Source organism: Marmota monax, unplaced genomic scaffold (genome assembly GCF_021218885.2).
Source record: "Marmota monax isolate L192 unplaced genomic scaffold, Marmota_monax_Labrador192_F-V1.1 WCK01_AAM20220418_F8-fsc00503, whole genome shotgun sequence".
NCBI classification, from domain to species: Eukaryota; Metazoa; Chordata; class Mammalia; order Rodentia; family Sciuridae; genus Marmota; species Marmota monax.
Genome location: NW_026693958.1, coordinates 147496 through 167473, shown reverse-complemented (window position 1 = coordinate 167473; position 19978 = coordinate 147496). Strand labels below are relative to the sequence as shown.

At 33.5% G+C, this 19978-nt stretch overlaps 1 protein-coding gene and 1 pseudogene across 1 annotated transcript; both read right to left on the bottom strand.

Annotated features, from left to right (window-relative positions):
• Positions 1–677: 677 nt before the first annotated feature.
• On the bottom strand, positions 678–1617 carry LOC124106345 (olfactory receptor 10AG1-like; annotated as a pseudogene).
• Positions 1618–11490: 9873 nt separating this feature from the next.
• Positions 11491–12441, bottom strand: LOC124106342 (olfactory receptor 10AG1-like). The gene has a single exon (XM_046463950.1). It carries the CDS (start codon positions 12433–12435, stop codon positions 11491–11493), a length of 945 nt encoding a protein of 314 aa, XP_046319906.1. The 5' UTR covers positions 12436–12441.
• Positions 12442–19978: the final 7537 nt, after the last annotated feature.

The following is a 19978-nucleotide window of genomic DNA, read 5'->3' as shown; positions in this document are numbered from 1 at the left end:
GGACCATGATAGCAAAGGAGGAATATATTCGAAAGAAAACCATTTGAGAAAGGTAGAACTGTTTTATCATGTGATCTGATAGTAAGATTTTAGGAAGAGACTTACATAAATACAAACTTTTTAAAGCTATTATACTGCAAGTATTACTTTTTGGTGCATAGGTATTTTAATGTTAACTGATGACAAACACAATTCTGGAGATTGACAGATATCTGTAGTAGGGCAAAGCAATATGCACTTATCCATTCATTCATTTAATAATTTCTAGGATACACAGTCATTACCAAACAAAGCTTGATCAATATGTCCTATGTGTTGTATAAAAAACATGGCAACAGATACAGGCATGAACATTCAGGCAAATTATATTTTTTAGTAAATTTAACTGACCATAGAAAACACTTTTAATTATTTTAATAAATTTATAGAGAAAATGTGAGGCACATTAATATTTTACATATGAGAATGTACTTTGTTTAGGTGGGGTCACAAAGATAGATGAATTTCCCTATGTAGATCTAGGAATAAAGTAAATTCCAGGCTAAAAATTAAATATAACAACAATACATCCTAAACTGGAAGACCTTAACCTCTCAAATTTAGACTGTAGTGATGTGAAGTGTTTCTCTGAAAACTGTGACAATATGGGAAAATCACCTCAAGTAATCTCAAAACCACTATGTTTTAAGCAATAATCTTCTGAATGCAGCAATCACGTCCTGGTTCCTGAGGGTGTATATCACAGGATTGAACATGGGAGTCACTATGGTGTAGAACAGAGAGAGCAGTTTTTCAGTTCCTGCAGAATGGCTGAATTTGGGCCTGAAGTAGGTAATGGAAGCTGATCCAAAAAATAAAACTACAACCAGCAGGTGGGAGGAGCAAGTGGAGAATGCCTTAGTGCGACCTTGGGCTGTTGGCAACCTCAGAATGGTGGCAATGATCTTGGTATAGGAGACAAGTATCAACATGAAAGGTACTGCCCCAACCAATATCACTACTACATAGACAGACGCCTCATGCACTGAGGTGTCCCCACAGGCTAGCTTGAGAATGGGGGGTATGTCACAAAAGAAGTGGTTGATTTGGTTAGTATGACAGAAATGCAGAGAGAATATCTGGCATGTTTGCCCTATCTGGACTGGCATTCCCCCAAGCCAGGAGCCAGCTGCCAGTAGATGGCACTTCTTTGGGTTCATGATTATAGTGCAGAGGGTTGCAGATAGCCAGATAGCGGTCATAGGACATCACAGCCAGGAGGAAACTTTCCGCAGTTCCCAGTACAAGGAAGAAGCACAATTGGGTGGCACAGCTCAGTAGGGAGATCCTTCTATCCTTGGTCCAAAGGCTGACCAGAATCCTCGGGAGAGTGATTGAAACATAACAGATTTCCAATATAGAAAAATGTTCCAGGAAAAAATGCATGGGTTTGTACAGCGCAGGGTCCAGCCTGGTTATTATGACTATGAGACTGTTCCCAATGAGGATAACCATGTAAATGATGGAGAACACCCCAGGTAGAAAGCCTTGGAGGTTTGAAATTTCAGAAAATCCCAGCAGAACAAACTGCACCACTGTGGAGACATTGTCATCTGCTTCTTTCTCTTCATGCTTCATCTGTGGAAAGATTTAACCAAAGTACAAATCATTTCATTGTGTTGGGTTTTTGTGTTATCATGTATAATCAGTGATGATGAATGTTCTGAATTTCCTGGACCCTGAGGGAACAAAAACTATCACTTCCTGGTGTTCTGAGATTATAGTTAAGCATTTTTTTTAGAATAGATGAATGTACCCATATGAAAAATTTTTGTATTTTTTTCATTGTTATTGATATTACACTTCTTAGTCTACATGAGAATAGATATTAAATTTAATTTTAACATTCACTTGAACACAAAAACTCAATATCTCAATTTATATTAAATATAGCAAATTAATTTTATTCTTCAAACAAATATTTTTGTCTGAGTTTTAAAATTGTTCTCAGAAATGAATAAAGTTAATTTTTATATGTTTTGTTTTAAATGTTGAGGATTTCCAAACTCCAGTTCAGCTTTGAATTTCTGTATTTCTTGGTAATTTTATTATTATAAATAATAGTAAACTCTCTGTTATATATTATGGAAAATTATTTATCGATCACATATTTGTATTTACTTAGAATTTTTTAAAGTTGTAATTTATAAATTTTATTCAGATTTTATAGTGTTGAGAAAAGGAAATCTAATTGTCCTTTTTGTCAGGGAAAGCTCAATAGGGAGAAGTGTGCACACATTCATCTATGCTCCTGAATCCAAGTCTGACTAGAATACACTAACTTGATTTACACATTTATTGTTTTAAAAAAGCAGCAACACAAACTCATCTCTGAGATGATTTTATATCAGTGCTCACTATGCTATACTTTGCTGACCTATTTTGTTCCATTAAGTCTATTTTTTTTTTTTATGTGTGGGAGTGCATTCATGTGTGGGATTATCCTGGAATGTGATTGTTTGCATTTCCTATGTTCTGTCCCTATCTCTGGTCCTAAATAATGAGTCTCTCACAATTGCCTACACATTTTATGTGCATTGGATTGCATAATTGCTTTAGAAAATTTGATTTGCTTACCTATTGGACAAATTGCATGGAAGTCACATTGACTGCTTCATTGGACTAGTCCCAAAGGTGTAAGACTGGTTCTCAGACCAAATACAGACCTTAAGCTATGGATTGAGGATGTCTTACATGTATGTTTTGGTTCCTGCGTATGTGATAGAGATGGGAGTGAGGGTGAGCAGGGGTTTTTGTAGTTTTGTTTATGTTGTAAAAGTGGCATTTTTTTCTCATTGTTTTGGGGAAGTGCTAGATAACCTCCACCTCATGTGTTAAGTCATTTCAAAGCTAAATGAGAATAACTCACTACAAAGGGGAGGCACATCTCTAATCATATGCAGAGACTGGTTAATTGTGGACAGTAATCAGATTTCAACTTCAAAAATGTATAGACAAATTTGTGAAGGTAGCAATGGAGGGCATGAAATTGGGGTATCCAAAGGATTTTCTGTGACTCAGAGAAAAAAAATAAATATGCATTAAATTTACCATCTTTTACAACATTTCACCAAAATATTAAAGTAAATATTTGAGGCCTATAAATATATAGAGATATATGTATATAGTTTTCCTCAATTTAAGTCTCTTAATTAATTAATTAATTAATTAATTTGCTCTGCTGGAGATTGAATCTGGGGCCTTGCACTTGGTAGGCAAGCACTCTATAACTGAGCCACATTTTCAGCCAGCCCAGAAAGTGTTCTTTTTTTTTGGTGGTTAATAGAACTGTGGAGACTAGAAAGTGGACAGATGGGTGAGTTTAATTAATTTGTACTAGTTCTAGTTAATTGTATGTAGTCAATTATATGTAGTTAATAGTTCGCCATTGAAAAGAGGGATATTCTAGAAAACAAAATTATTGTAGTTTAAAAAGAAATAAAATTATTTGAAAGTTTTCAAAATAAAGGACTCATAGATATTTGAGGAGATAAGTTTACTTACGGATTGAGTATGACACAGGTGTGTATGTATGAAAAAATCCAAATGTACAATTATGTGCATTAATTACAATTACAAAGAAGGAAACAAAAATAAATAGGTGCATCCAGTAGACAAAATAGGTGAAATTGAGTTTGTGAGATAATCAGTAATCAGTCTCTAGTAATGACATTTCAAAGAGAGGATTTCAGTGTGATAATTTTCACAAAGTGTTTCACTACAGTGTTCTGTGTATTAATCACATTTCTTTCACTTAATCATTTCAAATTCAGTCTAGAGAATGATACAGGAGCAATGATCAAAACAAGCAGGAAATAACTTTGATAATGGCAGGATAAAATGCAAACCCATTTCAATAATACCTGTTACCTACCTTGTTTGTTAATAATTCTAACACATAGTAAGAACTTCAATGTTAGCATATAAAATGATTATTTTAAAGAAAATGATGATAGTTTTTAAGATCCAGGCTCATTAGTTTAAGAAGCACTTTACATTTTGATCTTCTTGATCATACAATTACTAAAGCCAGAAAAATACAATGCCCTTCCAAGTCAGTGTTTTCCTATAAAAAATATTTTTTGTTCAAATATTTATATATTTAAATGTTAAAAATACATTAACATAAAATAAATTTGTTTTATACAACAGTATTGATATATTCATTATATTTACACACACACACACACACACACACACATATATATATATATATATATATATATATATATATTGCTTACCTTTATTTTCTGATTAAAATGTAAGAGCTAAATGAAAAAGAAGGTTATTTCTCATGTCAGGTAATTTATTTCTTTGAAAAAGAGGGTAATTACTTTCTCAGATATAGTCCATTGTCAGAACTACTAATGCTCTTTATGTAGTAAATATTCCCTGCTCTAGGGATCAACTCCTTTCCCAAGGAGACTTCTAACTGAACTGAACTATTCTATTGCCAATCAAGGAATTTGGTACAATAACCCAAAACCTGTTTGGCCATATATTCCTTCATAAGTTCTCTTCCTGTCTTTTATTTGTGTGTGTGCATGTGTGTGTATGTATGTGTGTGTTTGTGTGTATGTGCGTTTCTGTGTGTGTGTGTGTGTGTGTGATCATTAAGAAAGCTGGGCCATGAGAACATCTGAACATCAGAGTGCTATAAACACTTTACTTAAGATATAAACTTAGATTTTTTAAAAAAGATAGAATTATGCAGTGTGTACCATTGGAAATTTTTTCTGCCATTAAAAATTGAGATGCGTCTGTTCTCACCTTTATGTTATCTTGAACATGAATCTTTCCTCACTACATCCAGCCTGGTCAGGTAGGTCACATCACACTCCAGGTTACAGATGGGGAGACATGGGATAAAGTTATCAAGAGGATCACTTCCCTATTCCTTTCAGGTATATGACTGGAAAAAGGCATGCAGAATTTCCTTACAAAACTCCTCATGTAAAATTTAATCATTAGACAAGAACCTGGAAGAGAAGCTACAAAATATAATCGTCAATAAACTCTCATGTGTCCAGTAAGATACTCTACAATCACAACCAGATCTCTATTGTCAAAAATCTAAAATTCAAAGTAGTGACTACATTCAGTTCACTGTAAAGGACCAGCTCAGGTTATTGTTGGCTTCTCTCATGTAATGATTATAACAGGATGGAACAGAAATCTGTAACACCCCAAAGAAACTAACCCATTTAGACACATCATCACAAACACAACAGAGAAGAACATTTGGTATAGCTGTAGCAAACGAGAATAGATTTATACATCTTTAAAGACTGATAGAAGTACAAACTTGGTTTAAAAGAATTATATGTAAATACTGAACTACCACTATTCAAATGTAGTATTTTTATTCACCAATTTTGAATTTTGTCATCTTGAAATTTATTTTATTTTATCTTACATCTAGCTATTAGGACATATTTGTAGCAAAATCTCATTAGGGGTTTAATTTTTAGCTTAATTATGGTTAAAGGTAGTGTACTATATTTACGTGATTACTTGCCTTCTATATTTCACATGTACATTATACATTAAACTATTTTGTGCATTTTTTTGTTTTCTCAAGCTGTTATCTTTTAGGGATTCTTCATATTTTTCTCCCTATATTTCCTTTATGAATTATTATTTGGTAACATAGTTAAGAACTCTTGCTTAGTCTAAGTCATAAAGATTTAACCGTTTTCTTCTAGTAATTTATAGATATTACCTTTAAATCTATTATTAGCCTCCATTCATTTTTTTAATAAAGCTAAATTTTTAGATTGAATTTTTTTGCTCATATCTGTATGGGTTTGTGTGGATATTCAATTCTTCCAAGTGATGTTTTTAAAAACATCTTTTGTTCTCAATTGAAACCATTTGTACTATTGTAAAATGTTAGTTACCCACATTTCCTCAATGGATTAGTGAAAAATCAGAAAGTTATAAAGATGAACAAAATTGTCAACTGCACTCAGGTCTTCAAAATCTTGGACATTATCAAAGGCCTATAGTAAATTGTAAACTGTTTCAGAAAATAAAACTGACCTCAATAAGAGCATTTAAAATCAGTAAATTTTACAATGTGACTATATCCATCATCTGTTCTCACCTATATTGATTACAACATCCACCAGGGCTGTGTATCCCAAAAATATTGGCTCTCTGATGTCACTAACAGAAGAGTTTCACATTATTTAGATCTGAGTATAATTGTTAAGTATATTATATAATATATTATATAACACATATAATATATTGTTAAAAATTATAACAATTTTATTGGCAAATGCTACTAGGAAAACTATAATAAAGTTATTCCTAACTTGCTTCATAGCTTGGAATAGATGTAAAAGTAATTCAACAAAGATAACTGAAGAATGAGAAACACAAAGTGGGAATTGACAAAAAAAAGTACTTATTCCTACTCATCTGAAAGCCTGGGTGTTTGAACAAAACACCATATACACTCACAAGGGTCCAGAGTGTCTACCATCAAACATTAATTCCTGGTTCAATATAAACTTGTAAATTTAGGGAAAAAATTGAATTCCAACACATTTCTTTAAAATTTCTTACACTGTATCTCCTAAACACAGACACATGTATCAGCAAAGGATAGACTTTCTCACTTGAGATGAGTAAGCACAACATATTCTCTGACCACTAGGTTACTCTGAGTTATAAGTGATACAAAGAAATTCAGAATGACAATTATCAAGAATACAAGTAACAATAAATGTTGGTGAGAATGTAGGGAAAAAGGTGCAATCATACACTGCTTGTGGAACTGCAAATATGTGCAATCCCTATGAGAAGCAATATGAAAATTCTTCAGCAAACTAGGAATGGAACCACTATTTGACCCAGTCATCCCACTCCTTAGGACTTCAAATCACCATACCACATTGACACAACCCAATCAAGGTTTACAGCATCTGAATTCACAATAGCTAAGCAATGGAACCAAACTAAGTGCCATTCAACAGATGAACAGATAATGAAAATGTGGTATCTATTTATACACAATGGAAAATTACTCAGTCATAAAGAAGAATGTAGCTATGGCATTGCATGCAAATGGATGAAACTGGAGACTGTCATGATAAGTGAAATAAGATAGTCCCTTAAACCAAAGGCTGAATGTTCTCTCTGATGTGTGAATGCTAACATACAATAAGGAGGGACATAAAATTTCACTGAGTTAGACAAAAGAATGAAGGGAAGATGGGGGGAAAGGTATAAGAAAGCCAGCAGAATGAATCAGACATAACTTTCTTATGTTCACATGTGCATATGTATCTCAAGAGATTTTTCAATCCAGAACCTCAAAGCCAGGAGATGGTGGAACAACATATATATACCAAGCTCTGAAAGAAAATGTATTCCAATCAAGAATCTTATGCTCAGCAAAATTAAGCTTTAGATTTGATAATAAAATAAAAACCTTTCATGATAAACAACAGTTAAAATAATTTACAACTATAAATCTTGTACTTCAGAACATTCTTGGGAAAGTATTCCATGAAGAGAAAATGGAAAACAATGATGAAAAGCAGCAGAGGGAGGGATTAAACTAAAGGAAAAAATAATCAGAGGCGAGACCAAGTCAATTTAAATACCAAAAATAAACAAAAATGGCTGGAAATACAAATTATATCTCAATAATAACCCTGAATGTTAATGGCCTCAACTCAACAATCCAAAAGACATAGGCTAGCAGATTGGATTAAAAAGAAAAAGACCCAACAATATGCTGCCTCCAAGAGACTCATCTCGTAGAAAAAGACATCCACAGACTGAAGGTAAAGGGTTGGGAAAAATAATACCACTCAAATGGACTGCAGAAACAAGTCAACAAGTCAAGATTTCCATCCTCATATCAAATAAAGTAGACTTCAAGCTAAAGTTAATCAAACGAGATAAAGAAGGACACTACATACTGCTCAAGGGATCCAAACACTAACAACACATAACAATTATAAATACATATGCCCCAAACAATGGAGCATCTACGTTCATCAAACTCTTCTCATGTTCGAGTCAAATAGAGCACAACATAATAATTTTGGGTGACTTTAACATACATCTTTCACCACTGGATAGATCTCCAAACAAAACTGAGCAAATAAACTATAGAACTCAATAACACAATCAATAACTTAGACTTAACTGACATATAGAATATTTCATCCTTCAATGAGTGAACACACTTTCTTCTCAGCAGCACATGGATCCTTCTCTAAAATAGACTATGTATTATGCCACATAGCAACTCTTGGCAAATATAAAAAAGGAGAAATATTACCCTGCATTCTATCAGATCATAATGGAATAAAATTAGAAATCAATGATAAAATAAGAAATAAAAGTTACTCCAACATCTGGAGACTAAATAATATGCTACTAAATGAACCATGGGTTACAGAAGACATCAAGGAGGAAATGAAAAAAAAATTTAGAGGTGAATGTGAACACAGGTACAACATATCAAAATCTCTGGGACACTATGAAGGCAGTTCTAAGAGGAAAGTTCAGTGCATGAAGTTCACTCCTTAAAAGAAGGAAAAGTCAACAAATAAATGCCTCAGTATTACATCTCAAAGCCCTAGAAAAAGAACAAAAGCAGTAAAAGACAGGAAATAATTGAAATCAGAGCTGAAATCAAAGAAATTGAAACAAAAAAAAACAATTAAAAAATTTGACAGAACAAAAATTGTTTCTTTGAAAAATAAATAAAATTGACAGACCTTTAGCCATGCTAACAAATAGAAAAAGAGAAAAAATCAAATTATTAACATACATGATGAAAACGGAAATATCACAACAGACACTACAGAAATACAGAAGATAGTTGGAAATTATTTTGAAAACTTGTAATCCAATAAAATAGAAAATATTGAAAGCATTGACAAATTTCTAGTCATATGATTTGCACAAATTGAATCAGGATGATACACAAAATTTAAACATATCAATTTCAATCAACAAAAGTTAAGATACCATCAGAAGTCTAGCAACCAACAAAAGCCCGAGACCAAATGAATACACAGCCGAGTTCTACAAGACCTTTAAAGAAGAAATAATACCAATACTCTTCAATTTATTTCAGGAAATAGAAAAAAAAGGAGAACTTCCAAATTCATTCTATGAGGCCAATATCACCCTGGTTTCAAAACCAGGCAAAGACATATCAAAAAAAAAAAAAAGAAAGAAAAGAAAACATTAGACCAATACCTCTAAAAACCATAGGCTCAAAAATTCTCAATAAAATTCTGGAAAAAATTGAATACAAAGTACATCAAAAAAGATCACATACCACAATCAAGGGGGAATTATCTCAGGGATGTAAGGTTGGTTCAACGTACAGAAATCAATAAATGTAATTCATCACATCAATAAACTTAAAGATAAGAACCATATGATCATCTCAATAGATGCAGAAAAAGCATTTGACAAAATAAAGCACCCCTTCATGTCCAAAACACAAGAAAAACTAGGGATAACATGAACATACCTCAACTGCTGAGAATGTGAAGCATGGAATTCACTTATCTGAATTTGTAGGACAGCCTGGTACCAGTGACAGTGTGATTTCTGCTTTAATCAACAACTACCAGAAGCATCTCCTTTATACCACAGTCATATTAGCATGGTCTTGTTCATGCACTTCATGCCAAATTCCATTTTCAATATAAAGCATTAAATAGTAAGAGACATATGCATATATATGTTCAGGAATAAAATACCCATGTTAATAAATGTAAAGCATCAGTATAGATGATGGAGGATGCATATAGGTTAATAAAGGAAAAATATTGTATTTCTGGGATAGGAGCTAACATGTTCATGCACTGTGTGTTCTGTCACAGCTAAATCTACAGGATGGAATGTTTCTAAGATGCACCAAAAATAAGTATTAATAATAGTAGATGCAAAGGCATTTTGTTCTCTTAATTTACAATTTTTTTCCTCAATGTTAGCTCACAGACTTAATAATTTTAAACACTTCAGAATGGTTTAAAAGCATGAAAGAAGAGGTGAGTTAATGCAGTTCAGCTGTGAGAGTTTTACATGTTCCTGAAAATATCTTCCAAGACTTCCTTGCACATTTTTTTAGAGAGAGAGAGAGAGAGAGAGAGAGAGAGAGAGAGAGAGAGAGAGAGAGAGAGTTTTAATATTTATGTTTAGTTTTTTTCGGTGGACACAACATCTTTATTTGTATGTGGTGCTGAGGATCGAACCCAGAGCAGCATGCATGCCAGGCGAGTGCGCTACTGCTTGAGCCACATCCCTAGCCCCTTCCTTGCACATTTGCACTCATAAATAAAAACAAAATAGAAGTAGGTTTAGAACTGGCTGTTGGCGTGCAGTAAAGAAAGAGATTAGGGCTGGGATTGTGGCTCAGGGTCAAGGAAAGTCTTAGGATATTTAAGATGCTGGGTTCAGCACCACTAATAAATAAATAAATATATAAAATGTGGAGGAAGGAAAAATGATTATGCAAGGTATTCTGGGTCCATAACATGAAAGCAGAAAACATGATTAAAAGAAAATCAGTTTTGAAAGACAATAGTATTGTATTTCATCATGTGCTCTCATGGCAAGTTATAAGGATGAGAATGAGACCTGAATGCATATAAGATTTTTTTCTCATCTTTTTATTTTCCATATACATATTGGTATTGGTGATTGGATACAGGTACATGTGTGCTTTACAACTAACTTAGGATCCCAGTCCTTTCTTTTTATTTTATTTATTTTTAAGACAGGTTCTTGCTATCATGTTGAGGATGTTGCTAACTTGCAGATTCAGGTTCAACTTTGAAATCATCCTGCATCAGCCACCTGAATTTCTGGGATTACAGGCATGCACCACTTCACTTGGTGTATGACTCTTTTGTTTTCATATTATTCAGGAAGTGTTCCATCTTGGTGCATAGTTATCAAAATTCTTACTGATGGCATAAATATAAGGATTTTCCCAGAACTCTGTGGTAATCCAAAGTAATATCAACTTATCCATTTACTCATTTTATTATTTCTTGAACAGACATCCATAATACAACTACCTACAGTAACTGTGTCCCAACTACAATATAATAAAGAAGAATTTCAGCCTATACAGGTATAGAAATTTAGGTGAATTTCAACCTTTCTTTAAATTTAATGTGTAAAACCTAACATTTTGAATTCTGCTCACACATTTATAGGACAAATGTGAACATTTTAAAACACTATGTATGAGAAATCACTTTATTTATGGGGGATCACAAAGACAGACAAATTTCTCTATACATATGTGAAGAAAGTAAATTCCAGGCTAAAGTTTAGATATAACAAAAATATATCATAAGTTTGAAGGCATTGCCCTCTTAAAAGGAGAATGCAGAGAGTTGAAATGTATCTCTGATAGCTGTGAAAATATGGTAAAACATCCTCAAGTAACTAAGGACATTATGTTTTAAGAAATAATCTTTTGAGTGCAGCAATCACATCCTGGTTCCTGAGGGTGTATATCACAGGATTGAACATGGGAGTCACTATGGTGTAGAAAAGAGAGAGTAGTTTGTCAGTTCCTGCAGAATGGTTGGATTTGGGCCTGAAATAGGTAATCGAAGCTGTTCCAAAAAATAAAACCACAACCAGCAAGTGGGAGGAGCAAGTGGAGAATGCCTTAGTGCGTCCTTGGGCTGTTGGCAACCTCAGAATGGTGGCAATTATCTTGATATAAGAGGCTAGTATCAAGACAAAAGGGACTACAGCAGCCAACATCACTACTAAATAGACAGACAGCTCATGCACTGAGATGTCCCCACAGGCTAGCTTGAAAATGGGGGGTATGTCACAGAAGAAGTGGTTGATTTGGTTAGAATAACAGAAATGCAGAGTGAATATCTGGCATGTTTGCCCTATCTGGACTGGCATCCCCCCGAGCCAGGAGCCAATGGCCAGTTGATGGCACTTCCTTGGGTTCATGACTAGAGGATAGTGCAGAGGGTTGCAGATGGCCACATAGCGGTCATAGGCCATCACAGCCAGAAAGAAACATTCTGCAGTTCCCAGTACAAGGAAGAAGCACAACTGGGTGGCACAGCTCAGTAGGGAGATCCTTCTATCCTTGGTCCAAAGGCTGACCAGAATCCTTGGAAGAGTGACTGAAACATAACAGATTTCCAGTATAGAAAAATGTGCCAGGAAAAAATACATGGGTTTGTGCAGCGCAGGGTCCAGCCTTGTTATTATGACTATGAGACTGTTCCCAATGAGGATAGCCACGTAAATGATGGAGAACACCCCAGGTAGAAAGCCTTGGAGGTTTGGAAGTTCAGAAAATCCCAGCAGAACAAACTGCACCACTGTGGAGACATTTTCTTCAGCTTGTATCTCTTCATGCTTCATCTGTGGGAAAGAGTGAACCAAAAGTACAAGTCATTTCACAGTTTGGGGCTTTTGGGTTCTCCTGTATAATGCAGTGATCTTGAAGCATTTGGTTTTTCTGTACTATGAGGAAGCAAAAACTTTTAGTTTTAGAGACTCTAAGATTACAGTTAAGCATATATTTTTTTTAAATAAATAAAAACAGCCATGGGAAATATTGTTTTAAATACTGCAATGATTGCCTAGTTCAGTTGCCTTGTCTTTTTGAGAAGGGTTTCAAATATATTTTCTGCTATTATCGATTAGAAATTCATTTAATTTTTAAATAAATATTTGCTGTCTTCTGACAGTATTCTGAGAAATGAATATAGTCAATTTTATAAGATGTGGTTTTTCTATACTATTTCCCAATTCCTGTTCAGTTTGACTTTCACATTCTTGTAATTTTGTTACTAAGGAATAATAGTATATATTGTGGAAAATTATTTGTAACTGAGTCATGTGTTTGTTTTAATTTTAGGTATATAATATGAAAATTTATAAAGTTTATTCAGATTAGTGTTAAAAAAATCTAAGTGACTTTATTGTCTGGGAAAACTCAACAGGGAAAATTATGCACATGTATAGCTATGCTCAGAAAGAAATGTTGAATAGAATAGTACCTGCACACTTAATTTATATATATATATATATATATATATATATATATATATATATAATATTTTACAAAAAAAAAGCCACAACCCCAAATCATCTCTAAGATCACCTTAAATTACTCATTTGCTCCCTGTACTGTATGTTGCTGAGCTCATCTCTTTCATTAAGTCTATTCCCTCATGTGTGGGATTGAGTTCATGTGTGTGATTATATTGTAGTATGATTCTTTGAATTTCCTTTGTTCTATCCTTATCTTTGGTCCTAGATTATTAATTTGTTAAGATTTTCTACACATTTTGTGTGCATTGGATTGCATAATTGTTTCACAAATTGATTTGCTTACCTACTGGACAAATTGCATGGAAGTCACATTGACTGCTTCATTGGATCAGTCCCGAAGGTGTAAGACTGGTTCCCCCAAAAATGCCGAACTTCGGCTATAGATTGAGCATGTCTTCCACGTATGTTTTGGTTCATGTCCATGTGATAAAGATGGGAGTGAGGGTGAGATGTAATTTTTGTAGTTTTATTTTTCTTGTCAAAGTGGCATTTTTTTTTCTCATTGTTTTGGGGAGGTGCTAGATAATATCCACCTCATGTGTTAGGTCATTTCAAAGCTAAATGAGACTAATTTATTGCATATCCAAAGACTGTTCAAGTGTGGACAGTTACCAGATTTCAACTTCAAAAATGTATTGACAAACTTAGAAATATAGAAAGTAGCAATGAAGTGTATGAAATTTGAGCATCAAAATGACTTTCTGTGACTCAGAGAAAGTTGAATATACATTAATTTTTACCGTATTTTATAGTATTTTCATCAAAATATTAAATATTTAAAGACTATAATATTTATAAATATATGTGTGCATATATATGTGTATGAATATATATGTGTATATATATACTTGTGTATATATATGTGTATATATGTATATATATATACACACACACACATATGTATTCACACACAATCTTTCACAAGTATATAAGCCTTTTAATTTTTATTTACTTATTTTGCACTGCCAGAGATCATCTGGGGGCCTTGCACTTGGTAGGAAAAGCACTCTATTACTGAGCTATATCCTCAGCCCAACCTCTTGTGTTTTTTATTTTTATTTTTAAATTTTTGATACTGTTAAGATCCTCTAACTTGATCTCACAGAAAAGAGAGTAAAATTGTCATGGTTAATAAAACTGGGGGGACTGGGCACTGGAGGGATCAGTGAGGATGGTTACTGTGTACTAAGTCCCAGTTACTTGTACTGGTAGGTTCGGTATGCCATTAAAAGGAGGGTGACTACAGGAAACAAAGTTGTATTGTTATTTCAAATAAAATAAAATTGTTGGAAGTTTTTTTCACCACAAAGGACTGATAGATATCTGAGGAGAGATCCTTACCCTGACTTGAGCATGACACAAGTGGATATGTATGAAAAAAAACAGAATGTACTATTATGTGCATTAATTACAACTAAAATGAAGGAAACAATAAAAAATAGGTGCACCTCCATATAGAAAACAGCTATAATTGAGTTTTTAAAATAATCAGTAGTCACTCTCTAATAATGATATTTCAAAGATATGAATTCAGTTTGAGACTATCCAGAAAGTGTTTCACTATATTGTCCTGCATATTAATCATTCACTTATTCATTTCAAATTCAGCTTAGAGACTGATACAGGAACAATAATAAAAATAATGAGCAAATACCTTTGATAATGCCAGGATAAAATGCAAAGCCATTTCAATAATACCTGTTACCTATCTTGTTTGTTAATAGTATAAAATTCTGTTTTATAACATAATATCTCCAGACTCACTGCATATAAAACATATCCTTAACACATAGTAACAACTGAAATGTTTGAATATAAAATGATGAAGATATTGAAAATGATGATAGTCATTAAGATATGGGCTCATTAGTTTAAAAAGCACTTTACATTTTGATAGTCATTGATGTTACAATTACTAAAGCCAGAAAAGTACAATATCCATGTGAATCAGTATTTTCAAGTAAAGAATACATTTTTCAAAAATTTTCTATATTTAAATGTTAAATATACAGAAAATAAAATAAATTTGTGTTAAACAACAGATTGATTTTTACCTATTTGATTCATGGTCAGATATAATGCTTACCTTTATTGCCTGATTAAGAAGTAATAGCAAAATGAGAGAGAAGTTGCTTTCTCATGTCAGTTATTTATTTTATTTGATAAAGAGGCTAAATACTTTCTCAGATGTAGTCCAGTCAAAATAATAATGTTCTTTAAGTACTAACTCTTCTCTTCTCTAGGGATCAACTTCTTTCCCAAGAAGCCTTCTAATTAAACTAAACCATTCTGTTGCCAATCAAGGAGTTTGGTACAACAACCAAAAATCTACCAGCCATATATTTATTATTTAATTTATAAATTCTCAGCCTCTCTCTCTCTCTCTCTCTCTCTCTCTCTCTCTCTCTCTCTCTCATGATTATGAAGAAAGCTGAACCTTGAAACCATCAGAACATCACAGTATTGTAAATACTTTAGATATAAATTAGATATTTTTTAAAGATACAATTATACAGTGTCTTGCACTGGAACATCTTTCTGTCAATGAAAATTGAGATGACAGAGTTATGGGTCTATTCAGACCCTTATGTTATATTGGTCTCCCCTCACCACATCCACCCTGGTCAGGCAGGTCACATTGTGACTCAGGTTACAGATGGAGAGACATGGGGTAAAGTTATCAAGAGGATCTCTTTTCTATTCCTTTCAGGTGTATAAACTGGAAACAGCATGCGAGATTTCCTTACAAAACTCATGTAAAATTTCATCACAAGAACCTGAAAGAGAAGCTACAAAATATAATTTCCAACTCAACTCCCATGTGACCAGTAAGACACCCTCTGATCAGAAGCTGACGTCCATTGTCAAAACCTAAAATTCCAAGCAGTGACTACATTCAGTTCACTGTAAAGGACCAGCTCAGGTTACTGTTGGCTTCTCTCATGAAATGATTATAACAGGATTGAACAGAAATCTGTAACACCCAAAGAAACTGACCCATTTAGACACATCATCACAAAACACAACAGAGAAGAACATTTGGTATAGCTGTAGCAAATGGGAACAGATGTATAAATGTTTGAAAAATGATATAGGTACAAACTTGGTTTAAAAGGATTAAAGTACTAAGTATTGATCTACCAGTATTCAAAGATAAGATAATACCTCACCAACTTTGAATTTTGTCATTTTGAAATTTATTTTATCTTAAATCCAGCTATTTTAATACCTTTGTAGCAATATCTCATTAGATGTTTAATTTTCATTTTAATGGTGGATAATGATAGTTGACATTATTTATGCAAATATTTTTCTTCTATACATCACACATACATGGTATATTCAAATAATTGTGCATTGGTTTGATTTTTTTTCACACTGTTATCTCCTATGTTCTTGCTATGTTTTCTTTGTCAGATAAGCAATTAGAAGTGTGCCTGCTCCCATGTGCATTTTCATGATCTCATCAGTGGCAGTACAAGAGGAAACTATTCCAATTTTAACGTAGTATGTTATGAAAAAATGTTGTCTGTTTGGAATTTTGTGTTTTTGATAACATGCTTTTGAACGCTCATCTAGTCCAAGTCATAAAAATTTAACTGTATGTCTTTTTCTACTTATTCTCTAGTTTTTAGATTTTACCTTTAAGTCCATTGTTTTCATTCATTTTTTTTTTCATAAGTCTAAATTTTTAGATTTTTTTTGGTCCTATCTGTGTGGGTGTGTGTGGATATTCATCCCTCCCTAATGATGTTTTGCAAAAACACCTTTTGTTCAATTGAAATCATTTGTAATATCGTCAAAAGTTAGTTACCCACATTCCCACATTTTTTCAATGAATTAGTGAAAAATCAGAAAATGATAAAGCTGGACAAAATTGCCCATTTTGAATGGGCAATGAAAATTATATATTATATATATGTGTGTTATATATATGCATATGTATATTATATATATGTATGTTATATATGTGTGTGCAATAGAATATTACTCAGCCATAAAGAAGAATGAATTTATGGTGTTTGCAGATAAATGGATGGAATTGGTGACTATAATGCTAATGAAAACAAAACAAAACAAAACAAAACAAAAATGCTAATGAAATAAGTCAGTTCCTCAAACCAAAGGCCGTATGTTCTTTCTGATGTGTGGATGCTAACACACAGTAAGAAAGGTGATGTAGAATTTAATTGGGTTAGACAAAGGGATGAAGGGAAGGTAGAGGAAATAAGAATAGCAAAAACAGCAGGATGAATCAGATATAAGTTTACTCTGTTCAGGTGTGACTACGTAGCCAAAAACACTGCATATCTTGTACAATCCCAAGAATGGAAAATTTACAGTCAATTTATGTATATTATGTCAAAATTCACTCTATTGACATGTATATCTATAAAGACCAAATAAAAAAGGAGAAATTTAAAAGATGAAGGAAATCATTCTAGTAAGCATGAATATGTAAGCATTTATGTAAAGTGTGGGAGTGCAGAGACATCTGCTACTATACACCATAATGGAAACATGATTCAACAAAGCAAGTTTAAGCAAGTTACTAAAAAATGCAAAGAGTGATAACAACCATCCCTCCAGGAAACTAGAATTCACAAAAGCTATTATGTATTTATGGATTATTTAGTTTTAATCAAAGTTTATGATATAAGCAAAGAAACAGGAAAGTGTGACATGTATAGAGAAGATTAAAAGCAGCAAGACTCTGAGAGAAGACATGGTGGTTAGTGCAGACACCCTGAGGGGCCAGAGCTCCCTTCCTCACTCCAGCCTTTATTCATGGGCTGAGGTCTTTTCCAGGTGCAATGGGTGTGGTGCCCTGAGCTCTGCTTGTTTCTCCTGAGCTTGCTTAAAGGTCTGGAGTTCATACTGGGAAGATCAAGAAAGAGACTAGAGGACACAGGTCACCCAGGGTCCCACTCTAGAACAAGGTATCACTCTGATAAAATGAGGATTTTTGTCTCAGCTCTTGTTCAGTGGTGCTGAATTCCCTTAGTTCAAGGAGAGGTGGAGAAGCCTGTATGATGGGAAGGACGGGCTTGAGTTTACTGCAATTCTGTCTGAGGAAACTGGTATTATTATTATTATTATTATTATTATTATTATTATTATTACCATCATCATCATCATCATCATCATCATCATTATTTAGGTTCCTCTGGATTAATCCAGCAATTCATGGCAACTGAATTATTTCCTCAATATGTTTTATTTTTCATTTTGAGAAAGGGTCTTTCACAGTTGCCTATTCTCCTAAACCTTGCCTTTGATAAAGCAGAGAGAATTTGAGAACCCTGCAGGGTATGATGAAAAGATAATAGGAGTCCTTGATGCTGACTCCAATGCCTTGTGATAAATTGGCTTTTGATATGCTACACTCTTTATATTAACCCTGTGATTAAATAAGAGCACACAGGCTCACAGTTTCATTAGTAACTTAGTTGGCTTATACTGCACAAGCACATATGTGCAGTACATCTGTGGCCCAGCTGTGGCCATGCATATGATCATAAGGTTGGTTAGAATATCACCAATATGGCCACCATGAGACAGAATGAAATGCTAGTGTTCCTGAGACAGAAAGGAAAGAACCGTGTACTTATTGCAAGAGATGTCATGTAGCCTTGGGAACCTTACATTGATCATTCCTTCTGATAGTTCAGTGATTTTATTTAGAGAAAATATGAACAAGAAGAGCTGGAAGATTGAGGTAGGGGAAATGTAACACTTGAGTTCATTGTAAGAGAGATTAAGAGAAAGGTCAAATTACTGTGACATGTTAAATTCTTCCCAATCATAACATCATGTCACTAGCTACAAAATGAATTAATTCAAACTGTTCCATAGGTATCCATGCTTTAGTTATCTTATCTGTAACAATAAAGCCTGTTAAATAGGGACCTCTAAGACACCTTGTGTCACCTCAGAAGTGATACAAGGTGAATTACTTTGTAGATAGAATACTGAGTATAAATATATTTCCCATATAAATGACACAGACTAGTGTTTTTTTGCTTTTAAATGCATAATAGCTGATTTTTTGCTCAAGAGTCAGTTCAATTGTCACAGAACTACTTACCAAGAGAGGACCTGTTTCCATTTGTCCAGGTGGGTTATTTTACCAATAAAACTGAGGACTTCTACACATGTTTTCATATCATTGTTAGTAACTCAAAGAGTTTAAATGGATTTATTTACAATGATAACTAGAGAATAGCTAAGGATCGTCACTGTAATTTTTTCCCCAAACAGATTGTCAACCATAACAAAAATATTGTCAGTGATAATTTAAATAGGGACTTTCTTTCCATTCTATATAACATTGTGGTGTATGTGTGTTTGTTTGTGTGTGTGTGTGTGTGTTTTAAGTTAGAATTCTACAAAAGATATCTGTTACTTCGAGGTTGCTTCAAAATAGTTTGAATATTTTAAAATGTATTTGTTGTCATTGAGAATATATCAAAAATCCCATGCAATTTTGAAGTGTTACTGTCACCAATACTGAATATGATATGCATTTTGAAGTTATAGAAAGGTGAACATGATGCAGGCTGCTATACCATGGGGAATGAGCAGGTGCTTGGTGAGAAGGGGAAAGAATCATAGACAAGCATCCTCTGCCGGAGATGCTTAAATGGAGACAAAAGCATGCCAGTTAGTCAATGGAGGTTCTCAACATTAACTGCATTACTCTGATATACATTGTACACGTAGTTCTACTGAAACAAAGAGATTTTAAGTGTGAATTGTCATTCATAGAACTCCAATATTTTTATAAGCTTCCTTATTTTCACAGCATAAGACTATTAATTGAGGTCATCGATAGGTGTATGAACTT

Bases quoted from the DNA above. Each gene is read 5' to 3' on its own strand.
- LOC124106342 (XM_046463950.1), bottom strand. From the start codon at position 12,435: ATGAAGCATGAAGAGATACAAGCTGAAGAAAATGTCTCCACAGTGGTG.